Source organism: Diplotaxodon limnothrissa, linkage group LG12, assembly GCF_057381915.1.
Source record: "Diplotaxodon limnothrissa isolate DT_005_m linkage group LG12, D_limnothrissa_male_GT1.1, whole genome shotgun sequence".
Lineage (NCBI taxonomy): Eukaryota > Metazoa > Chordata > Actinopteri > Cichliformes > Cichlidae > Diplotaxodon > Diplotaxodon limnothrissa.
In genome coordinates this window covers 34274474-34299510 of record NC_140607.1, presented here as the reverse complement: position 1 = coordinate 34299510, position 25037 = coordinate 34274474, and the positions used below count along the sequence as shown (strand labels likewise).

Sequence of the window (25037 nt, the reverse complement as noted above, 5' to 3'; positions counted from 1 at the left end):
AATGTTGTTTACAGTTTGTTGTCCTTGTTTTCATGTCGCTTAATGTGCAAAGTACTTATTTTGGTATCCACAGTTTGATAATGAACCTGTTCATTGTTCCCCGGAGGAACAGTGGAGCATCTCCAAATGATCAGCTGCTTCATCTACTGTAATGACAGGAGTCTCACCAGCTCTGCAGTCATTGTTTGGAAGAAGCTCAGAGAAGGAAAATAGATTTTAATTATGTTGGTACCCAGAAACTGTCTCAAGACTAATCATTACTCAAAATGTTAAGTATATTTCTCTCTCAGTTCCTAATTTATTCCTTTTAACTGATTAATTCCTGTTAATACTGATACCTGAAACTGGCACTGAAATTGTCCAATCAACATGTTTGTTTGTTTGTGAAGAAAACCCTGTTCAGCAATGTTAATTCAGGGCTTCAGATGGTAAAGCTTGGGGATTTGCCATATGCAATTAAAGATTATAAATTATAATTAAAGAAGTGGGGTAAAGTAAAGAGAAAAAAAATCTAAACAAGCTCATTATCAAGCACTATGAATTTCACATTGTTGATGGGGTTGATGGGGTCATCTACTTTCTACAAAGGTTTGCTCCAAGCCCTGCCCATATTACAAGGCAGGTACTTTTTGCTCATTACCTCAGGACATGTATAAAGTTGCAGGCAGTACAAATGCAGCACTCCAAGCTTGTGCAACTAAAATCAACCCATTCAGCTCTTGTGGTTGCCACTTATTTTCTTTCTGGCTTCAAATATCAGACACAGTAGACTAGAAGGTGAAAACATAACTTTATAACTACCAGCTGCCTGTAGGTTTCCATAATGATTTTACAGTTCTTTTACTTCTCAATAAAATGCTTCATGGCCTTGCAGCAGCCTGCTTGTCTGACTTGCTTGTCGTAGACTTGGAGGCTTGCAGGACTTGGAGCGGTCGTAGACTTTGTTTGATTTATCTGTGGTTTGTAACAGAAATATGATGCAGTGTAAATACTGCTGTTATATTGTTGTAATTATGCATTTTTGACTACATGTGAAATGTGTTCTTGTCTTGTCTGCTGCAGAGTTTATCTGCACAGGAAAACAAATACTTAGAATATTTCTCTAAGAAATCATCAATCTACACCAGATATGCATGAAAATCATACTGATTCCTTTTGTCTTAAATTCATAGAAGCACACCAGGTTGCCTTTTGGGGTTTTGTGTTGGAGCAGAAATGCTTTTGCATGGTGTTTTGGTGAGTAGCTGCAGGTAGCCGCTTCAGCCACAAACACGTGTACAAATTTTAACTGATTCCTTCACTGCTAAAGGAAAAAGTGAACTGCCTGAACAAGAGCCGCTTTTTACAACATTTGTGTGAAGATCAAAGGAGGGCGGATTTTATCACAGCTCACTGCACTTCCCTTTCAGCAATACAAGGCTGTTCCCAATGAGAAGCAGGTGTCGGCCTGATCTGAGCACTTTAAACAGCCTCATAATGAGGGCTGGCTACCTGGAGGGTGCCTACTGCACACGGGACACATAACAACCCATGGAAACCAGGCACAATAGCAGTACCTTCATCATTACAAACATCATCATCACCTTTGGTATGTGTAGAAAACAGTGGATGAAACAAGAGATCCATAACAAAGCCACGAAATTGAAAAAAACAACAACATGATTGTGTTGTCAGCTCCCCGTCTTAAACCACGTTTAAGGTTTGATGTTAGTCAGTGGCACACCTGCATTCAACAACTTAGACACGTGAGGCACGTGACAGCACTTCATTCTAACCATGTGTTAAACTACAGTAGGGGGTCTCAAATGTCTTTTGGCACCCACTTCAGAAGTAAGGTCACGCCTTGCACCCCATGGTAGATTTCTTTAAAGAATCAATTTAAGATGAAGTACAAAATCATTACCAATCCCTCGTTTGTGTATTTTTTCTAATAGAAACCATATTCATGAGACTTTGGGTGGCAGTAAACTGCAGTGTGCATGGCTGAATGGGTTAAAAACATTCTTATTTACCAGGTCAGTACAAAGCTGCAGTTACATCAATTTAGTGTGAAAACACTGATTATATCACACCAGATACATTCACAAGCTTGTGTGTCACAATTTAACATGTGATATTTAAACAACCAAAAAAAGAGACTGTTTTCTGAAAAATCACTCTTAATCATCAGAATAAAATTTTAAAAAAATATCATAATGAATCATTTTTAAAAGAAAAAGTGTTTTTTTCACCCTTAAAGGGAGGCTTCAGCTGCTAATGTGTTAGTATGACTTTCTGCGAGTTGAGCTGGTTGAGTCAGTGGCTTATGGTGCTGTTCCAAAAGTGTCATCAAATAATTGGTGACAAATTAAACTTGGACAAATTAAAAAAAATGTGGTTGTCTAATTGCAGCTTTGTGGGTTTTATTTCCAGCCCCAGCACATGCCATCCATCCATAGGTCAAGAAACCAAACAGCAGGTTTTCCCTGGTGTGTGTGTGTGTGTGTGTGTCTCTACTGATTATGGTTAAAAGGCAACAAGTCAACAAGTGAAGCTGTAAATCAGTCAGGCCTTCAGACACTCTTTCACTGTGATCTTTATTGTATTTGTCTGTAGTTATTTCCATCTTTGTCCTCTAAATTTTATTTAATTTAAACTAATCCATACGAATTTTTGAAATTTTTGGAAATTTGAAAAAGCTACCATGCTACCAAAACCAAAAAATGTTATATAAAAGGTGAAAAATTTGGAATCAAAATATAGGCAGTTAACTAGTCTTCCCATCCATCCATCCATCCATCCATCCATCCATCCATCCATCCAACCAGAGCATTGCTTTCACTTCATTGCTGCTGATCTGCTTGTAAAGTTGCTGAGAAACTCATGAAAAACACATCAACTAGCTGGCCCCTTCCTCTATCCTGAGGTCAAACAGCTGGGGGACAGATAGCACCCATAAACGGCAGAGCGTGGGGGTTGTCATTTCTGTGCAGTTACTTTGACGAGAGAACCTGTCAATCACCCTGTATGGGCAGGGCTGCACGTTGTTGGCATTGGTACTTTCATCTGGTGGTCTCTGCTCTCCATGTACAGTTCAGTATCTGCCACCTGCTCGCTTGTAGTAATCTGATTGTTACACTCAAACAGAGACCTCTAGAAAAGCTCCATTTAAATAAAACAAATCAAAGCAAAGCAAAAGGCTTTTGTAAAATTCCTCAGAGCACTAACTGTGTCAAAACCCCTGAGAGCAGTTCTAGAGGCGGAAATATCAATTAACACTCCCAAAGTAACAAACATTTAAAATATAAATCATTCTAAAATGTAATTTACTTTCACAAAGGGAAAGGAAATAAAACGTTTTGTTCATGGTCATCCATACATTTCAGCACCTAAGCTAATCAATTTTAAATAATATAATTTCATTCTTTGAAGTGATGTTAGAGAAAAATAACACCAAGCCCTCAATCTTGTGCGTGATTTGGCCCATTTAGGACCAATTTGCTGGTTCCTTCTTTCCATCCTTTTTATTCTGTGGTCTTTCCTATTATAACTCCTGCAGGGACCCTGTTTCCTGACATGGACCATTAAATCTTTAATCGACACAAACTAATGAGGCTTTATTCAGCCAGATGTTTGAACTTGAAAACAATTATTATTTTCCGGATTCTTAGGGTTTCAAGATATATTTATTTTTGGCAAAATAAGAATTAAAACCGAGTTCTTAAAATGGCACATGGGCATTTACCTGCATCAAAACACAACAGTGGCATTATTTAATGAATGACCCGAATCCTTTATCTGTGCACACAAGGCTTAACATTCCTCCGTGTATCATATTTTATTCAGTTAAAGATTAAAGATTGTGCTGTTGCTTCGATTCATTCATGACTGGCTTATAGCATCCTGCTGTTTGCTCTGTAGGAGCTGTGAGAGTTTATACAGACATCCAGATTCTTCCACGAGTGAACATAATGCAAAAACCAGAGTTAGAAGAGTTCTGGTTTTATAACTATTTATGTTTAACTGATGTAGATTACATTAATTTATCTGCAAATTTAAATATAAAGGTTTTTGGATGGGACTGATGGCTGGCAGTAAATATGAAAGGATCTATTTATTTAGAAGCAAATCAAAATTTGGGAGCCAGAAAAACGGAAAACTGAGAAACAGAAGGGAGATTAAATGGCAACCTAACAAAGACTGAGGGTTCAGTGGAAAAGCTAAAAAAAACATTTACTCCCTACAACATTTTCCTTGTTACCTTTTCTTCACCACAGTAGAAAACCTTATGAGGTGAAGAAAGGTGGGAAGAAGAATCAGTAAGAAGAAGCAAGAGACTCCATAGTGTAGTGGTTTACACATTCACCTTAAAACTGTAAGGTTTGGTTTGGTCCAATCATAGATGGAGACCCAAATCCCATTTGGGGTTTTGTCAGGAAGTATATCTGGTGTAAATCTGTGCCGAGGTGCTTGCGCTCTTGGGATTAAGGGAGCAGCTGAAAGTAGCAGAGTCATGGAAATGCACAGGTAACATAAGGTTCCAGTCATACAGGCCTGGAGACCATCTGGTAACCACAGATCACTATGGAAAAATGTATATTTCTCAGCCAGTCTGCAAAATGTTGGTGGCAGTCTCAAGGTGAAATAGGTATATAAAATAGGTACACAGTGCTGCACCTTTCAAGGTGTGTACTGTGGCAGGATACGGACCCAAACGCAGGACTTGGACATAGAATGAAACTTAAAGGCATTTCCATTCCAAATGTTCGCGTACTCCACTTGCTAATTGTCATTCTGTCACTGACGGCCTTTAAAGTGAAAGGAAAGTAAATGTTCAAAAATGAAATGGCTCAAGCTATTCTCAGTCCTCTATGAAGCTTTTGGTGTACGTGACAGCTCTCACACTAAAGAGACAAAAATAGTCCCTACTGTGACCAGTCCTACTCGCACATTTGGAAGGACAGCAGGGAGCAGAGCACCAACAATTACAGTCAGGTTGGGTTTGGCTGGATCTACTCTAGCATCATACCACTTGTATAAAAGCTGTTGTCACCTTGCCCAGTGTTGTGTAAACCTTCACACGTGTGGAAGGTTTTTAGTGCTTTTTAAACTTACAGCACATTTTTAGGCTGTCAATTTATCAACCAAGAGACATTTACACTTCATACCTACAGAGAGACATGGCAACTTTAAACAAACTTCCATCAAAGTAAAACCTGCGCCGTGCTTTTTGGCCGTGAACCACCCTTATGAAATCTGCCGGCACTGAGCCCACACATGCAGGCAAACCTCTGCCTTTGGCTTCTTTGCCAAATTTAGGACAGTTACAAAATCTGTGATTGTCAGGATTCCTGCAGAGTTCATGAGCAACCTGCAAAGGTTTTATAACACTTCTCTTTCATTACTGAATTTGTGCAGTTACTACGGAAACTAACTGATTGATTATGATGCATGATAAATCCTAGATACAAAAGAAACATCTCAACTAAAAGAGACCAAAACCCAATTCCAGAAAAGTTGCAATGTTGAGTAAAATGGAAATAAAAACACAATGAGATGACTTGCAAATCTCATAAAGTCATATTTTATTCACAATTGAACATGGAAAACATATCAAATGTTTCAAATGGGAAAACTAAAACAAGTCATTTTTAATTTGATGGCAGCAATCCCTATTTTAAAAAAAAAAAGTCAAATGGGGCATCAGAAGGCTAGAAAAGGGAAAAAAAAGATCATCTTTAGGGAGGCATCGTTTCTCAGAAGTAAAGATAAGCAGAGGTTCACCAATCTGTAAAAAAATTGATTTTGAATATCTAATATCCACAGTACATAATATCATCAAGAGATTAAGAGAATCTGGAGAAATCTCTGTGTGCTAGAGACAAGGCCAAAACTCAGTATTGGATGTTTGTAATCTTTAGAACTGCAGGGGGCACTGCATTGAAAACAGGGATGCATCTGTCATGGAAATCACTGCATGCTCAGGAAAACTTCCACAAATCATCGTCTGCGAACACAATTCCCTGTTCCAGTCCTAAAATCCTGATTTAAGTGCTATCATGCAAAGAAGAAGCAATGTCTGAAAACAGAAACGGTGGCTCATTAAAGCTCATTAAAATGGACTGAGGCAAAGTGGAAAAGCTCTTCTGTAGTCAGAGAAATCCAAATGGGAAAGCTGTTTGATTTCTGATGGTATGAGGTTGCATTAGTGCCTATACTGGTGGTTTGCACACATTAAAAGGCATCAACAATGCTGAAAGGTATATACAAGATTTAGAGCAACACATGTTTCCATCCAGATGATGTCTTATTCCAGGGAAGTCCTTGCATATTTAAACATGACAATACTAAACCGCACACAGCACCTATAGTAGAAGAAGTAGTAGAAGAGTCCAGGTACTAAACTGGCCTGCCTGCAGTCCAGCCAACTGAAAACCTTTAACACATTATGAAAGAGGGTGTTTGTCTCCCGAATCCAAACTGAGAGTTAGTGCCACAAATGAGAGGCATGAAAGCTCCCATTCTACTTTTAAATATCCCAGTAATGCAGTACTTAAGGTCTTTAAGACAAGATGAGGCCTGATTATTCAAGACCTTGTTTATAAAGAGAAGGATTTAATTCAATTCTACATTGAACAGGGAGCGAGTGATGCAACAATCTTGGCTTAATAATGTAACCCACATAGTTTGGTAAACCCACGGTTACTCTAGACATATTTTCCCGAGGAGGTTGAGACCAAAGTAGAGCTTAAAGAGCCTGAAATTTGTCATTTTTAATCATTGGCTGTTACGTTTTATTACCAGTGCCTTAATTCACAAAAAAGTTCCTGCCCACCACGGACCCTGTTATTGTGTTGGATCCCTGCTAACCTTTATTTTTCTTGGAAAAAAAAACCAAAAAGGCGTAAATCCTCACAGAACATTCAAACCTGAAACAAAAGGCATAAAAATGTGCAGAAATCAGGCCTTCAGTGTTCCTTCAGAACAACAAAGCTTCTCTAGGACTCATTTCCACATATAGGCTGTCCTGTATACGTGTGTTTTAAATCTCTCTGCTGCCCCCTGCTGTACAGAACATCGATGTGGTCTAGACTGAAAACTGTAACGTCAACTGTTGAAAAGCTTAGATTTCAATTTGCAGTGTTTTCTCTACTCATGAAAAAAACAAACAAACAAACAAACAAACAAACAAACAAACAAACAAACAAACAAACAAACAAACAAAGACAAAAGAAAAAAACCCATCTTTGACACATTTACTGTTTATTATAGGAAAACAAACCAAAGTGAGATAAAGTACAGAGTGAAAACCACTTGGGACCAGAGAACACCAAGCTTCCTCCTCCCTATATATTAATATAAACAGCTACTAGCCTATGTACAATATGTGTCTGAAACATACTGAAGATGGGAGCAAAGATTAAACAGTGTGGATGAGAAATTACTGTGAACACAACAGGGAAACAAAACAGAACATCTTGTTCAGAAAAATGTCCATAAATGCTGAATTCCTGTGTAAAAAAAAAAAAAAGGGAAAACAAACAGAAATAGCTATAAATTCAGATAGACAATTAATTATTAATAAAAATTACCACACCTAATCTGCATTCACACACTGAGATATTATAGACCAATTATACTGTACACTATCAAACTAAAAGATTTCTCAAATGGAACCAAAACAAAATACACAGGCTCACTGTAGCAAAGGACTCTGGGAGATTGAGTTTAGTGGTTTCCTTCTGTCCATCTTTCCTCTTGCCTTGAAAACAACAACAACAACAACAACAAAACCCAACTCCCTCTTTTGCTTAGTTAACATAATTTGGCACAACCGAGCAAATCCAGTTAACCACTTTAACCTCAACTAGCTCCCAGTGCTCAAGGGAATGTTGAAAAGACTCACTCAGTATCTCACTTTCTCTTAAACACTCGCACAAACACGCTGAAAGAAATGTAAGATACAGTACAGATAACAAAACACTACTGCAACAACAACAAAACACGGAAAAATGTACTCAAAAATCTACATGTTTGGTCTTTCTCCGTTCGCGCCATTTTTAATTTTATACGATTTGTTCTCAGGGAGGATTTAAAATACTGCAAATGTGTACTGCATACAAATAATACACACTGACATTAACTGAGTGACCTAAACAGTAAAAAAAAAAAAGACATTAAATTATGCTTTACCACCTTTATACATTAGACAAGAACTCTGAAAACAGACACATCAGAAGTTTATTGAGTCATGTTAAAATGAATGGTGCAGGAAGCATGGGGGCAAAGCGGCTCTTGCTACTACTAACATGATAGCCACTATCAGCATCACTTGAGTTAGTTAGTCAAAAGGCTGCACCGTCCGCTACCATCCACAGACTGTAGAAAAGACAGAAAGAGTCTCTGTGTCTGAAAAATGAGGCACAGAACACAGAAGTACCTCAAACCTCCCATTTCCCAGAGGAAACTCCATTAGTGGCAAAAAGTCTGATTGTACAGAAGTCTATGAGAATCTCTCTTCAGCTAACTTCATTTGTGAAGTAAAGACTTTCCCAGGTAGTTTATAGTCTTATTCAATAGTTTCTAGTCTGACCTAATTCAGCACAAATTTTATTTTGTAAACTACGGTTCATTTAGAGTTAACTGGACTTAAAGCAGGGTATGCTTTGCTTATGCAAACGGGCCTTCCTTACGACCCATCCCTCAGTTTCATAGTCAGATCCATCCCTCCCTTGTCAGGTTGTGCAAAATACTCACTGGCTATGGTCACCTATCTATATGAATCTGTATGGCCTTATATCTGTAACTGCTCGCTTAAATCGTTGCACTGTCGACATGAACTTCCTTATCGGTTATACATTTTTAATCTTGCAAGAAGGAAGGTGAGGACTGATACTTGGATTAAAGTTAATGCCAACACTTTGAAGATGAGACAGAATCATGAAAATTCCAACGCTCGTATCGTTTGTCAGTTTTGGCTGAAGCTGAAATCATCGTGAAACATTTGGACATGAAACATTTATTGTTTTGGGTTTTTTTTGTTAAAAGTTTATTACTCCTAAGACATCCTGACAGAAGAACAATAAATCCAGTCTACAGTCTGCATCGATCCAGCATTAGTTCTGTAAACAAGACTCATCTGAATGCTATGCAAAACAAAGTCAGAATGAATGCATTGCTTTTTAAACATAAAAATCTTTATGGTTTTTTCAGTAAAGGTGCTGCAGTGATTGGATGCAGTGACTTCTCTGATGCATGAACCTGTTAAGTGGCCCCCATGTAAAACATACACTGATAGCTAACACTGATCTCCTGACCAGCGTGCCTTTGAATATGAACCGTGTAATCAGATCCTCTGAGCTGAAACATTAGTCTTTACACCTACATTTGATTAAATATAACTTCAGGAACAGGCTCCGCTACGGACAAACTAAACTAAAATGGTACAATCTGCCACAGGGTTATTCCACTACACAGGGTCAGAAAATGAACTATGATTGCAGGGCGCTCTTCGGTTAAATACCTGCTCAGTGTTGGAAGCACTTAAAACATTTTTTAGCTACAACCAGTGGTGACAGACAAATGGCTTTTTCCCAGTTTCCTGCTTTGCCTAGTTGGAAATCCAGCCTTGGTGTAAGGCCTCCATTTGCCCACAGTCTATCAGCTTTCACTCATCAGTGAACCTTGTTGTAACGCAGTAGTTTGGGAACTCACAGCCCCAAATGTAGATGGTACATTAAGTCAAGACAAAATGCCTTGTCTGGAGTTCAAATCCTAGCAAATTCAGACTACAGAAGACTAGACATATCAAATGGTGAGACATCTACATGTGCAGCAATGCAGTAAGTATTACTGCAGTTTATTTCTGTGAATAAAACCGACTACATGAAGCCAGAGAAGAGCTTAACACCTTCAGCTTTGTGAGTTCAAATAAGGAGATATGCAAGGTGCATTCATAAAGTTCCACAATGCCCATCAAAAATCAAAAAGGATACCTGTTTTAAATCTCCCCACAGAGATGGGCTGCCTAAGCAGGGCTCATAACTATCAGATTTGCATTTGTGTGTCACTGACGTGTGTGACCAATGAACCTGAATTTCATTTTGAGAGGACAAACCAAGTGCTGAGTGAAAATCCTGCTTTTTTAATGTTTTGCATGCTGGTGTGCACTAAACTCTGACCACGTGGTGCCCACGTTTAAATCAGATATGCTTTTTGATTTTTTTATCCACAAAATGTATATTTTGCAGGTCCCCAAAGACAAACACCGACAGGTTAAATGACACCTTGATATTCGACACTTGGTTAATCTCCCTGTGACCAGCATCTGAGGGTCAGGCGTCCATGACCTTTCCCTCTGGTACCGATTTTGCTACATATGCAAAGCACTTTGAATAAAAGGATCATAAATTTTGACCATCATGCCCATCTTCACAAAGATGCTTACAATTCTGTTTTTATTTTAAAACTGCATTTCAACATTTTTTTTGTCTCTTAGGGAACAAAAGTGGCATGATTCAGTTTTTTTCTCATGTGGCTTTAAGTTCTTTTTTTTCAGAATTTCCCACAGATACCCACCGACTGATTTTCAGTCTGTGAGCCACACAGGTTTCTTCAGCTTCTTGGCACCGCGACGTGAACCTCAGCTGACCAACATTCATATCCACAAAAAAAAAAGACCAACGATTGTGAAACTCCACAAAACAACAAAATTTTAAAATAGAATAAATCTAAAAAATAAAATCCTACACTAAAATCTGACCCTATAGCCCTAGCTCCAGTGTGGATTAATATATGAACATGAATAACTGAGAGACACAGACACAGTGCTTTACAATAATAATAATAACAATAATAATAATAATAATAATGATAATAATAATAAAAACCCACAGGGAAAGGAGAAACTACAAGGACTATCCAGTTTTTTGTAATCTCTAAAAGTCAAAGAGAAGGAAACAAATGGTTTAAGGCAACTTTTGGCACAAACAAGTCAAAAGGCTTGGGGTAAAGCGGCTGTAAAAAAACAGAAGAAGCTATGAAACTGCCAATGGTTTGTTCACTATGGACCAAAAGGTCTGAAGCTTGCCATATTTTCTCCTCTGAGCTGACTAGTCACGTCTCCCTCCATCATCACCTGGTCTTTCAGAAAAGGGAGTCGCTAGTGCCGTGAAGCAAACCAACAATCCCTCTGCACTGTAATTCCAGTCCTCTGTGCTTTTGTGTCAGTCTGTCTTCTTATAAGAGTCCCACCGCCACGGAAATCCCAACCAGCAGATCCCAGCAGCCTTGACTCACTGGTTGACGTGGGGCTTCAGGGCTTGGTAAAGTCCCTCGAAGGTGGGTCGGTCAGGGATATCGCGACTCCAGCAACGCATCATCAGCTCAAAGAGAGAAGGTGGGCAGAGTGGAGGGGCATAGAGGAAGATCTAGTGAGGGACACGGGAGAATTAAGAGTGATGACAGAGTCCAGTGATTTGTTAAAAAAGACAAATGTTGGTTTAGGTTTAGTAGCCCCTCAAATTTATCCTGCAGGCACTTACAAGGGTCCTGATTTCCAGGTTTGTAAAGACTGCTATGAGCTGTCTTGGATCCAGTTGCAATTAAATTAAATGTTTGCAGTTTTACTCTCAGGTGGGCAAAATGATTTAATCCAGTGACAGAAGGTAATAATCTGTGACTCTGTCCTGTGTTTCGCCTCACCTGTCTGCCCTGGTTCCTGAAGAACTCGCCAGTGTTCTCTATGACCTGTTCATCAGACAGCAGGCTGTAGGGCTGCTCCTTACACAGAGTGAAGATCTCCCACAGGGTGACTCCAAAGGCCCACACGTCACTGGCTGTGGTGAATTTACCCTGAGGAGAAAAATCACATCTGAAAGTTTAACACTCCAACTTTAAAATACTTTGTCTTATTTTCAGTGACTCTCTGAAGACAGCTGCTGATGAAATGTTGATTGTGATGCTTTGTGAGACTTACAAAAAAAATACGATACGATAAAAACGTATGATAAAAGCTTCTGCTTTAGACCTGGTTTGGGTCCGCTTGGATCCATTGTTTTTTCGCTTAACTTTACAGCTGCAAAAGACATTAAACTTATGCAACCACATTCATGATGCAGAACAGGAAAGTTATTGAAAGAAAACACTGCAGCAAAAAAATGTTCCATTGTTTTAGTGTGCAAACCGCTACTGGTGCTTCCTCTGGAGGGCAGGAAGCTTTTGAAGAACTCTTAGCTAAACTTCCTTTAGTGAAACAGTTTGCATTTGCATTTATGCATCTAGCAATTTTAAAGACAAGCAACTGTAAAGAGTTTGTTATTTGTTTTGTGGAAAACTGTTTTACTGCTTTCAGCCGTTGATTTTTAAAAAAGAAGATGTGAGGGGAACGTACATGTTTTTTATAAGTCGCTGAACTGATCTAGGCAAATGTCCCCAGGGTTTGAATACAATTACAAGCCTATATAAACTTCTGGAACTTTTAGCTCTTCTTCTTTTGAATATTAAAGACATTTATAGACTACCAGTCATTTGAAAAAGACTATTTATAGCATTGCATAGAGTCTGGCTTGGCTGGTAGTATGTGTGAAGTATTGGGGGTTAAAATAGGCTAAGTAGCATAATCAGCAATTTTTTTACTATTAGTATCATCATTATTATTATTTATTAGTCCTTTATTTATCCAGGTAAAAAATCTCATTGAGATTAAAAATCTCATTTCCAAGAGAGACCTGGCATCATAGCAACAAAAGTCAAAATACATGTACCACACAAGTGCATAACATTTAAAACAAATACAATATCCTGTACGAACATGTGAAAAACATACAATAATATCTGACCACCTATTTACCAGCAGATGTTTTCCCAGTTTGGAAAAAAAAGACCTAAGAACTACAACAGTGGGCTAAAATTCCTCCACAATTATATTAGACTAATAAAGTCATACAGCAAAAAAATGCTGTATGACTTTAAAGATGGTTCTTCAAGCTACTGAATCATGATTAGTGCTTACAGACAGAATCCTGTGAAAACGTATCAGCTTATCTCATATGACAGCAGCTCTCAGCTCTCTAATACAGAGGAAAGTATCATCAGGGTAACATTCATTCAAGTATCTGAAGATTTTGAATGCAGCAGCAGAATAACCGCAGAACTTCCACCAAAAAGTAACACATGACAGGGGTGTAAAGTTTAAAAGGAGCAAAATAAAGATCGTATCTTAAATCAACTCCCTTCGTCCAAACCTTACCAGCAAGATGCTCTCCCAGGCCATCCATCGTATAGGCAGCACCGCCCGGCCCTGGATACGGTAGTAGTCGCTGCTGTACAGGTTTCGGCTCATACCAAAGTCGGCAATCTTGATGGTGAGGCGGCGGTCCAGCAGGCAGTTTCTTGTGGCCAGGTCACGGTGCACAAAGTTCAGAGATGCCAAGTACTTCATCCCCGACGAGATCTGCACCGCCATATGGAGGAGGTCAGACAGGCTGAAGTGGAGAAGCAGAAAGCGATTCAAAGTGGTGAGAATCAAAAGTGCACTAACAAGATAGTTTAGAAACCTGACGCTCGATTGTTTTCATGTATGACCTGTGCGAACTGTGTGCATGGTTAACCTGACTGAAGGGATGTTGTTGGCATGTGTAAGAGTGCTCTCGATCTCCCGCTGCGACAGGAACATGTTGAGGTCTCCGTTCTCCATGTACTCAGTAACCATGCACAGTGGGTCGGACGACACACACACACACAGCAGTCGGATGATGTTGGGGTCATTCAGACGAGACATAATCTTTATTTCCTTCAGGAAGTCGTTCCTGATCGACGGACAGATAAAGGAGAGGAAGCATTTCCAGATCTGTTCTTCAACTCAAAGGAACCAACTACAGGTATGTATTTCTCAGTGTTACAGCGAAGCCTGATGCACAGATAGATCCTGCACATCCCTTAAAGCTCTTACACCAGTTTATCCTAATATATTCTCATCTACGGAGTCAAGTACTGCTCTCACTTCAAATAACATGGTCTGCATTTGTAGGTAGGAGGGCTTTCTCTGCAAAAAATAGTCAACCAGGAAATGCAGTTTGGAGCTTTCGGTCCTGCACGTTATTCATTTGACTAGTTATGGACTATATTTTTGTTTTTAGTGTATAAATAGTGAAACATTCTCATCATATGAACACATTAAAGCAATGAATACACTGATTTTAACCAATATATGCTCTCCAGGGGATGAACCTTTAACCACCTCAGCTCCAAATTTATATAGTTTGACATTGTCGCGATTCATATACACACTCATAAAGAGTACCTGGCTTGGCTGGTAGCGTCGGCCCTCAGCTGTTTAACAGCCACAAGCACAGAGTGACCGTCTCGGTCAGGGAGGGGCGAGCCTTCCCCAAGAAATTCTGGGAGTCCCTCCGCCTCACACAGGTGGACCTGCCAGGGAAGAAGATGAAATAGGGATGAAATAAGATTTTTCCAGGATAACTTTGAAGCCCACGAAACCTCCCACAAGCTCACCTCGCCAAACTGCCCCTCCCCCAGCTTCTCCCTGAAGATCAGCTGTTGCCGAGGAAACTCGGCAGCGGAGATGTCCTTCCTGGTGAGAGAGTCCACGGTGAGGGCGGGGACGGCGTACATGTTGCTGCCAGTGACGCCCTGCAGCCGCACGATGTCCGTCTCAGCGTAGTGTGGCGCATTGCTATGGAAACACTGGTGCGGCGTGCACTGGGTGATGTCTGGCTCAGCATAGCCACCTCCACATGCTGTTGGAAAGACAAGCGCTTGTTTAATTAATGTCTAATATAAATAAAAAATGAAGTGAAGCTTACTGAAAAGTACCAACAGCACAAGATTAATTAGTAAAAACGTTAAATTACTGGCAATTTCTAGTTTTCTATCTAAAGTAAAAGCAGTACATCTTTATCATTTTACTAGTACCATTATTCTAATTGCTGACTGAAGTTTTACTAGTTTGAATTTGTTTTTTACAGAAGTTTTTTCAATCCAGGATATCCCAACCTCTCAGGGTTAGGTCCCCTCCAGTAGGTCATGAGAGGTCATAAGATGATTCATAGAAGGAAAAGAATTGAAAAATAAAAATAAAATAAAATTCCAAACTTCACTTGATTTCACTTAAGTATATGTGATCTGATTAACTGCATGAAGTCACACCTTTCAACTCTTACCACGAAGCCATCCTGATGTCATATGACAGGAAGTCAGCAGGAGGAGGTCATAGAGAGGATTACCAAGGAGGAGAGCTGGAAGAAGAGGAAACTTGGAAAAGAGGCGTAGAGAGCCGAGAGAAAAAGGAGAGAAGCACTGCAGAATAAGTATGAATGAGCATGCATGTTCAACTTCATCCGGGAAACTTAAATAGAGAGAAAAAGGAGAAAAAAAAGAGCTTATTTAACACGTTCTGAAGTAAATAAACAGGAGAGAAACAGGTTGAGGAGCTGTTAATGAGTGACAGAAGATCAGAACTTTGATGGATGCTTGAAGTTTGTAGAGTTTGTTTGAAATTACTGACATCGCCACCAGGAGGCAGCAGACTCTCTTATTGAAAGGCTTTCGACCTTTTTTCCTCTACAGCTGTGATTAATCATGTCATATTGGATAGATCTGGAACATCTCTGAGGCATCAATGATTCTTAACACAAATTCCTACTACAAGCCTAAACACACGGTTATGAAGCGGTCACTCAAAGACAAACATCATGACGCAGCGTTCAAAGGACTTTCTGCTATTTCTCAACTTGTGTCTTTTTCACTAATTCTTAAATGAACGCCTGCATCGACTTCATCGTTGAAGGTGTTTACCAGATGCCTCTGCGCTCTGTGACAGCTCTGGAAGTTTGTTTCTCAGCACCGCTGGGTTCTGGTACTGAGGGTCCAACAGGAAAATTCTCTCATAGTGAGGGTCAGTGTTCACAGGACCTGAGGAAAACAGCAGGAATCAGTCAAGGATAAGAATATCTCTCCTACAAACACGAAATTTAACACCTTAACTTTCACCAATTCTTTCTGCATGAATAATAATGGCAAACAAAGGCATGTTTTAAACGATACAAGTAAAAGAAGAGTACCAGTCGGGGCGCGTCCAGAGCGCGGGGGCACAGGTGGAGTCTGTAAAATGATGGTGTCACTGCAGGACGACAGCCGGACCGTCACCTCCTCATCAAGAATCCGACGTGGACCCTAGATTAGGATGGAAGAAAGAAAAAACATGGGGTCACAGATGCCTGTAAAGAGTCAGTCAGTTCATTCTTATTCGTTCTTTAATCTGATTTAATGCTTAATAGTCCTGATTTAGCCACAAACATAAGCTATAATCTTATTTCCTAAAAAGAAAAAGAAATGCCTCCCATCTCCCACGTGAGTTTGGGATCTAAACTGCAGCTTTTAACCTCTTTTTGAAAAATCAAAACAAATGTGTGAGGTGACTTAAAGACCATAAAATGGAACCAGGGACCTCCTGGTGGACATCTATTAGGAAATGGTTTGCATTTCAGCAGAGAATGCAGCTGTTTACAGGAACATTTTTTTAAAACCTAAAGCGATTAAGTGATTACAGCATGTTTAACACCAACGGACATGACAGGAAGTTAACAAAATAAAGGTACTTTATTAAGAAACCCCCACTTCCACTCAGAAAAACAAAGGTAATTCATTTATTTGTATCCTCACCTTCTCTAATACCTTGCAGACGTACTGACACCATAGGATGAGGAAGATGATGATGACCAACAAAAGGATGATGGTTACCAGGCAGCCAATAAGGATGGGTGTTTTCCCATCATCTGGTGTGGCACTAGCTGATGGAGCAGCGGCTGAGAAGACAGGTTAGAATACCATATACCAAAGATTTTATCATTTGTTTCTGCAAATACATTTGTTAGTGGTAGCTCCACTAAGTATGACAGAAATGCTAAAAAAGATATATGTCCTCAAAAATTAAGAAAAAGGAAAAAAAAATGACCTGAGCACAAACTGACAAAACAGCGCCCTCTATCTGTCGCAGTTTTGAAGTGGCGACTTTAAAACGTGAAACAATTAATTGTCACACCTGTCTTCTGTGCAGGTGTTGTGATGGTGTCCTTAGTGGGTAGAGGAGATGTCATTTGGGTCAGGAATATGGTATCCACTGAAAAACAAAAAACAGGAAGTCACTTATTTTTCCTTCTTTTACTGTTCTGCACTTTTGTTTGCACGTGCGTGTTTGTTACCTGACTGAAAGGAAATCTCGCTAAACATCATCCAGACGTCAGCAAAGTAAAAGTGGCAGCGGAGGGATTTGGCAGTGCGGTGGTTCAGATCCACGGTGACGTAGCGAGCACTCGGATTCCGGTCATCCAGCACCGTCCTGAACTCCACAGGCTCCGCCTCCCATACAAAGTGGGGCTTAAACCAACAGGAGACCGAGGAGAAGATCTTCACATCGCGGGAGAACATGTTGTTGCTGTGGACCTGGATGGAGAATGAAAGTAAGAGTAAGTAGCAGAACATCTGCTATTGTTTGTAAAGCGTGAGGGAGTTCCACGGGGATCTAAAGCTCATTTATAATGGACTCAGACAAAGTGGCAATGATGGCACAGTAGGAGGAGATGCTAGCAGCTGCTGATGCGTGACTTAAAAGTAAACACATGACTCCACTGAACATTGCTGGAGCACTTGCTGACTGCGCTCCATATTACAGGAAGAGCAAATGCTGGATGGAAAGTAAGTTTGCAGTTAAATCAGTTACACAGTGATGAAGGAGAGCTGTAAGCAACTGGTTAAAAAGCTTGACCAGATATAAAGGTAGGCAGAAAATACTTTTCAATCTCTTTTATTATGCGACAATACTGTGTATGCTCCTGAAAACGTACAAAGTTAAGTTACTTTGTACGTTTTTACACACACACACACACACACACACACACACACACGTTTTCATATGTTAGTGAGGACATCTCATTGACATAATGCTTTCCCTAGCCTAACCATACCCTTACCCTAAGCTTAACCATCAAAAATGAATGCCTAACCCTGAGCCTAAACCTAACCATAACCTAATTGTAACACTGACACTAAAACCACATTTTGAATCTCCAAAATGCCTTCAAACTCGTGGGGACGGGCATTTTGTCCCCATAAGTGACTGCTGGCCCCCACAAGTATAGTAGCATGCAATTTACTGTCCTCACAAAGATGTTTAAACATGTCCCCTGCCATCAGCCTAGGCTGACGCTGACATGGTGCCGAGCAAACTAGAGAAACCCGACACTGGATCTGAACCAGAGGCAATTTCTAGGCTCTGAGTAAGTCTGGTAATTGCAAAAGCACATGTAAAAGTGCTGTCAACCACTACTGCTATGACAAAGTTTGTGGTGAGTTCATAGTACTGATGAGGTAGAGGAAGCAAAAATGAAAAACCTTCATCGAGGTGAAGTTTCTCTGCCTGTCGAACACGAACTCCATCTCCACGTATTCCAGCGAGTCGTTTTTCCAGCCCAGGTAGTCATAGCCAGGCCACACGCTGTACTCGTGGGTCCGTGTGAAGTCATCTTGGCCGATCACGCCGTCCGTCAGCTGACCCAGGCCGCCGAAAAGCTTCCTATCGGATGACAAAGCAGTCAGTAAACAGGAAACGCTGATATGTGATGTATGTACGAGTGCAGCAAAGAGAGACCCACCCCCTTTCGTGTACTCCATCATATGTGGAGTCATTGAGGTTGGCGATGGGATAACCCGGCGGTTGCATCCGCTGACCCTCTGGAGCGCTGTAGGATATCAGCCCATCTGAAACCAGGAGGAGTGGAAAGTTAAAGGTGCAATTCATCCCATTTCACTGTTATCTCACCACAATAAGATCCCACAGCTGCACTCAGAACAGCAAACTTTCAACCTTCATGACAACAGTGTGAGGATCGCACTCACATCATTCAAATTCCTGTTTTTGCTCGATATAAGGATCTGATAAACAGCAGTGTTTGTTAAATAAAAGTGTTGCTTGTGGATGAAAAACAGTTGTTTATGGACATTAAAAGCTTGTTGACATGAAGAGGTTTACTTGTCTCTGAGGAAGCGTAAACAGTCTCTAATGGCAGTTGAGCTGACGAAAACGCACATTAACAAGGAAACTGTGTGTTTATGTGTCCTACCGTCCCATGAACAGCCGTACAGCTCCACTCTCATGCAGACGGTGGTGGACAGTCTGGTCACGGGGAGCAGCCGGACGTAGCGGGTGACTATCGGAGGGCGGAGGTCCTTTATGACAGAGGTGTAGGCGTCTTTGTTTCCCTCAATAATCTGTACACAGATATCAGGGATACAAAGAAGACCATCACACCAGGAGTACAGAAAGATTAAACCCCTGGAACATCTGTTCAATCAGTAGGTTAATAGTGTTGTTACAAGTTGTCATGTGACATGTTTTGACTTTATAGCCATCTTTATACAGTCCATTGATTTTCAGAGAATTGCTTGACAAACAGTGTCCTGGCCAGGTGAGGCCTGTGCCCTCATTATTCAGTGACAAATGAACCAGACAAGAGATCTGGAGTTGATTCCAAGTGCTGAACTTGTGTTTGGAAGGTGTGCATTGGACCTCCCAAAGAGACATTGGTGCAAGTGAAGGAGGGATTTTTTTTAGGCTGAAAAACAAACAAACAATAAAGCTATTAAAGCAACACGTTCCCACTCCCAAAGTGTAACATTTTATGCTAGGTGACAAATAGTCGGTATATTACGATTTCAGCCACCCAACGCTATATTACGAGTTCGGAAAATGAGAACCGTTGGAACGAATCCACACATGTACGTTTATTTTACTTAAATTGCTTTGGAAAACACTATTTAACACGATTAAGGTGTCGGTTACGATTAGGGATAAGGTTAGGGTTGGGGCTGGAATACACGGCTGGAACATGTCTTACCGTGGGAGCTTCATTCTATTCGATTTCATCCACAATCCAGCGCGTAGCATAGGAACGCAGAAGGTCACCTTTCACATTCCCATGGAACACCTCAGGATTTGACAAATCGTCGGTATATTAGGCATTGGGAGTGAGAATGGGCTAATTAAAGAGATAGAAATGTTGCTATCTAGCCACTTTTATAGGTTTTGTGTTACTTTTGTTAAATCCCTTGATTTAGACCAGAAGGTGTGCATTTCAGTCACATTTTGATTGCTTGATTAAAATCCACTGTGATGGTGTCTAGAGGAAAATTTGTGCCTGACAATAGGGAGTTAAATATGCTGCAATATTAGAGAGAGAGCCCCAGTGAGCAAACAACCTGCTATGAGCAGCGCTTGGCAATAGAGACCACCGACAAAATCAAGATCAGGGAGGGGCAGCGACCAACGATTGGTGCATCTGATATCCCTGTGTTGGTGTTTTTTCTGCATCATCATAACAATGTGTGTCCAGGATCAACATTGAAAGTGACCAGTCACATTGTTGTGATGTCACAGCTTTGTATTATGGGGTAAAAAAGAAAAAAAAGGCTATGTTTATAAGAAACGCTCTGTTTTCTTTATTAATCTATACAATCGAATAAAAATATTATCAAGTTAGCTTCTGTTAGCCAAATTTAGTTTGCTCATGTAAGTTTGCTAGTGATACTTTTAAAATAATTAACTAACTTCTTGGCCAGTGCAAACTGAAAGCTGATTGGTCAGTTGCAACGTAGATCCTGGACCAACATTATTATAATGATGCAGGAAAATCTCTTTAAAAAGACAAGAAAAGCTATGCTAAACAAATACAAAACGCAAACACACCCTAAATGAGCAGAATTATCGAACAAAGTGACAAAAACCACAAAAATAATCACAAATAGATGCAAAAGGACGGTGAGGATGATGCCAAATTTATGTTCTCAAGAAAATAATATATATATTTTTTAATATTCACTGCCTCTCACACAGTGCCCCTGCACAACTGCACGTGTAGAAATAAGCAGCCGAACATTCAAAGCAAAGAAGACAAGCTTGAGAGTTTCTGCTGACGGCATGCATCAGTTACTCCTCAGCGGATGTTTCCGGGCTTCATTTCCTAAAGTGAAAAAAAGCACCCTGAGAAATTTGGAATGTGAATCTTTGTGCTGCTGGGCACAAAATAACCAGAAATCTGCACAGACTCTGGGAAGTTCCCCATGTGAATGTGAGGGAGGAGCCTCAGATCAAAAACATGATTCTGGTGTTTTAAATTGTTCTAACAGTGTTGCGTAGCTGCGGGGATCTCGAATGCCAACAGGAAGCTGGCGTGTAAATGTAATTTCCTCTGATATGAATATGAATGACCAGAAGCAGCTTAGAGTGAAAAACGAGAGGAAAAAAATCCTGTTCGTTTCTTTTTTCTTCCTCTTTCTCCAGTCTTCCCTCCATCAGTCCTCACGTATTTCCTCCTATTCTTCCTTCGGCTCAGACCCTTCTCATGTCCCATTTTTCAGTCTGTTTCCTCTCTCCTCTCATTAAGTCCTTTTTGTAAGATATTTGGGTCACTCACCTCGTTCCCCTGCCGATTCCTCCAGGACTTCCACAGCTTGCCGTCCCTGCTGTAGTTTACGCGATACTCTCGGGCAAACTCATTCCCAGAGTTCCTGATATATCGTCCCTGAGTACCAATAACCGTCAGAAAGGTGAGTCTGCCGAGATCCACCTAAAAAGAAAATTCCAGCAAAAGGCTTTCGGTCAAATCTTGTAACATGCGAGTAACCTAAAAACTAAAGGCTGCATTTAAAGATAATATTGTATCATTAACGTGGGAAAATGGTTCACCCCAAAAGTATAGAGGCAAGCCGTCCACACATCTGGTTGTTAATCCTGCAATTTTAATGTCAAGAGGCATGCAGCTTCCAAATACGAGATGCATTTAAGTCAGAGATCTATAACAGGCTTCAAAGTTGGTTTTTATCGTGAGCTGAGTGTTTGCAGCGTCTCAGGATTTTTGTTGCATTTCTACAGAAATCGGCCCATAAAGAAAACTGTAAAAACTAAAGATGCTCTGTGTGCCTTTACTCAACAGTGTGCACACAAAAACCTCTGCAACATCACAAAATTATTTTCAGGTTTTAGATTTTTTAATTACTTTCCTCATTTTAACATATTAAACGTATGTCAATATACAGATATTAAAGCGACTTAAACAGATGTGAAGTGTAAGAATGTCTGAATCGCATAAATATCATGTGAAACTGAGGATTTTCCATACAGTCTTTGATGTCCACAGATGACTGTGACTCAGATTCTCTCCTTTGATATTTAAATACCTACAGCTTCACACTGCAGCATTCACACATGTGGCGCAGTATCGATACCACCAACTTTATTAAAAGATCGCTCAGTTCTGAAGGTAAGTATTTCTTTGTCTTCCACTCGTCCCACAAGTCAGCTGTTATACACAGATTTAGGTTTATATGCCAGTTTGTAATAACAGCCTTCTCTGGGTAACACATGAGCTTCTAGATTTATCCAAAGAATAACTTTGTAGACCACACACAGACTTCACCTTTAAATCAGAATGTACTGAATTTAGCTGCTTTGCAAAGCACTTAAATATTGTCTTACACTCTGAAACCTCAGATTCTGATCCACTGTGATCTTTTCACCCGTTCTCATGTTACACTGACTGTGCAGCGCCACTTTCTCCTGCATGCACGACACCTTCTTACTTATGGAGTAGAACTTCGCCACATAACAAATGCAGGTACCCGGACATGACTGAGCACGCTTCAGACACAAACCTCGAGGTACTGACTGACTGATGGCAGCGCTGCAGGACACCAGGCGCCGTCTCCCTCCTCACGATTCAACCTGCACACACACACACACACACACACACACACACACACACACACACACACAAACACACACACAAACACATAAACCACACTTGCACAAGTTTAACCAAAAGATGGAGTTCTAAAATCTTCTAATTTTTATTTGACTTCATTCTAAAGCATATTTAATCAATTTTTGTATCGCACAATTCCATTTCAGGTTTTTCTTTTTTTCTTTATTCAAGAGTTAAAAACAATAAAAGACACTTTTTTAAAACCAGTCGACTTAACCTTTAAGCCACACCTACCTGGCGTACTGTGGTCCTGTTGTTTCGTGCCATTGGCTGGATGCTTTGAGCGCATCATCTTTGATCCGTCGATCCTCCATGCCCAAGGGGTAGCGACAGTGTGCTGGAAAAACACATTCACAATTTTATTTTTATGTGTTTTGCAAGGACGGATTTTAGACCTTTACAAATGAAACATTTTATTGAGTTGTAACTGTTTAAATTGGCTCATTGCAGAGGACTGATTTAGATTTAAAATCAAGATGGGGTAAAGTGGGGTTTGTGTGTGTGTGCCTGTGTACCGGGATCAATCTGTCCGATGGCTGCTGTAGCTTGAAGGATCAGCAGCAAGAAGAGGTGCATGATGGTCCGCCGATCACACCAACACACACGCTACATCTCTGCGAGACACAGAAAAAACAACATGAACATCTGCAGCTGACAGCGAATGACGGCTCAGACAACAAGGGAATAAAGTGTTACAGTAAACATTTTTTTGGAAACCCATCCCTCTATTTTCTTCATTTTATCCAATTCAGGGTTGTAGTCGGGCTGGAGCTTATTCCCCGGACAGGCCGCCAATCACATCGAGACAGACAACCATTTACACCTATAGCCAATTAAGAATACCCAGCTAACCTAACGAGGATGTCTTTTGACAGTGGGAGGAAGCCAAGAGTGCGTGTAAAGAACTCATTCCAAAACAGGAAAAGCGCTAACCACTGCAGCACCACGTTGACTTCTTTTGGGAAATATCTTTGCAATTTTTGCATGTTTTTAGGAAAATTATGAGGAAAGTTTCAGTAAACTGACCCATAAAATACAGCATTATTTTGTCTTTAAGTTGACATGCCAATTTGCACATATGCAAAGACCATTACTGCCATTGTAAAATAAAAAAGGTCCTATAAACACATAACTAGAATAGATGTTTAAGTCTTTGATTTTGCCCGCCATCGTCACCCACAGTTGACAATCATAGTACATGAACGAATTTTTTACGTCTCCTGTGTGATGATGAATATTTGAAGAATTCTACTTTTGTTGATTTTTGCTGCTCCTATCCTTATTCCCTCCTTAAAATGATTTATTCCCTCTAATCCCATTTTATCCAGCAACATATTTTCATCTGTTTCTAATTTATCTACGTTTAAAGAATCATTCTACGGTTTACTATAAAATCTAAAGAGTCTTTCAGCTATCATATCCCTCATTTGAGGCTTGAATAGACGTGAATCCCTCATTCAAGCAGAACTCTGGAGATTTAGGTGTTCCATTGTGCACATTAAGAGTAATTTAACTGATTATCTGACATTAAAACATTGAAAACTGCAATTTCCTCCAAACAAAACAAAGAAAATCTTTGTTTTCGCTGTAGGAAGTCGACTGTCTCCAGCGGTCACTGTTTTACACAACTGCAGCAGGATGGATGGACGAGGAGGAGTCTGAATGACTCCTACCGTCATTTACGAGAGGACTGCGTGTGTGTGTGTGTGTGTGTGTGTGTGTGTGTGTGTGTGTGTGTGTGTGTGTTTGATTTCGCAACGTTATTGCTGTTGGAGCGGAGTAGTTTATAAACACTGGACGCAAACAGCATCCCACTCACAGAGGTTACGCAACACTAAAGAACACACACATACATACACACGCACACGAACACACCCCTATTGTTGCACACAAAGCATTTCAAGCATAAATACATAGACACATATAGAAAAACTACAACCGCTGTCTACTCGTATTGTCTTGTTCTCTACATTCACTCTGTGTAAAGTTCTCGGGGTCAGAACAGCTGGGCAGGCGAGAAAGACGGGGTGATAGAGAGACAGGAGGACAGAAAAAGAAAATAGACAGGAAAAAAGACAAAGAGAGGAAGAAAGAACGCAGACAGCGGTTTGAGGCCGAGGGCCGATAAGAAAATGAAGAAAAGGAGAGAAACACAAAGAGAGGAGGAGGAGGGAGGGAGGTGAGCAAGGTGGGGAGGACAACAATGGGTGGAAGGGAGAAGCA

The 25037-nt window shown here is 40.3% G+C and overlaps 1 protein-coding gene across 2 annotated transcripts in view; it reads right to left on the bottom strand.

Annotated features, from left to right (window-relative positions):
* Window positions 1-7234: 7234 nt before the first annotated feature.
* Window positions 7235-25037, bottom strand: part of ddr2l (discoidin domain receptor family, member 2, like) — a 38106-nt gene continuing 20303 nt past the window's right edge. Inside the window, exons 2-20 of one of the 2 annotated variants that reach the window (XM_085367521.1) lie at window positions 23330-23428; window positions 23049-23151; window positions 22705-22774; window positions 21468-21620; window positions 19119-19266; window positions 18651-18756; window positions 18391-18571; window positions 17202-17442; window positions 17042-17119; window positions 16663-16805; window positions 16062-16173; window positions 15796-15912; window positions 15162-15236; window positions 14494-14738; window positions 14282-14409; window positions 13590-13787; window positions 13229-13463; window positions 11683-11832; window positions 7235-11408 (exon numbers count right to left, since the gene is read on the bottom strand). In XM_085367521.1, the coding sequence (XP_085223647.1) occupies window positions 11274-11408; window positions 11683-11832; window positions 13229-13463; window positions 13590-13787; window positions 14282-14409; window positions 14494-14738; window positions 15162-15236; window positions 15796-15912; window positions 16062-16173; window positions 16663-16805; window positions 17042-17119; window positions 17202-17442; window positions 18391-18571; window positions 18651-18756; window positions 19119-19266; window positions 21468-21620; window positions 22705-22774; window positions 23049-23151; window positions 23330-23390 (2679 nt within the window). In that variant the 5' untranslated portion in view covers window positions 23391-23428 and the 3' untranslated portion in view covers window positions 7235-11273. The remainder of the gene's footprint in view (window positions 11409-11682; window positions 11833-13228; window positions 13464-13589; window positions 13788-14281; window positions 14410-14493; window positions 14739-15161; window positions 15237-15795; window positions 15913-16061; window positions 16174-16662; window positions 16806-17041; window positions 17120-17201; window positions 17443-18390; window positions 18572-18650; window positions 18757-19118; window positions 19267-21467; window positions 21621-22704; window positions 22775-23048; window positions 23152-23329; window positions 23429-25037) is intronic. The other variant, XM_085367522.1, reaches the window with a different exon arrangement.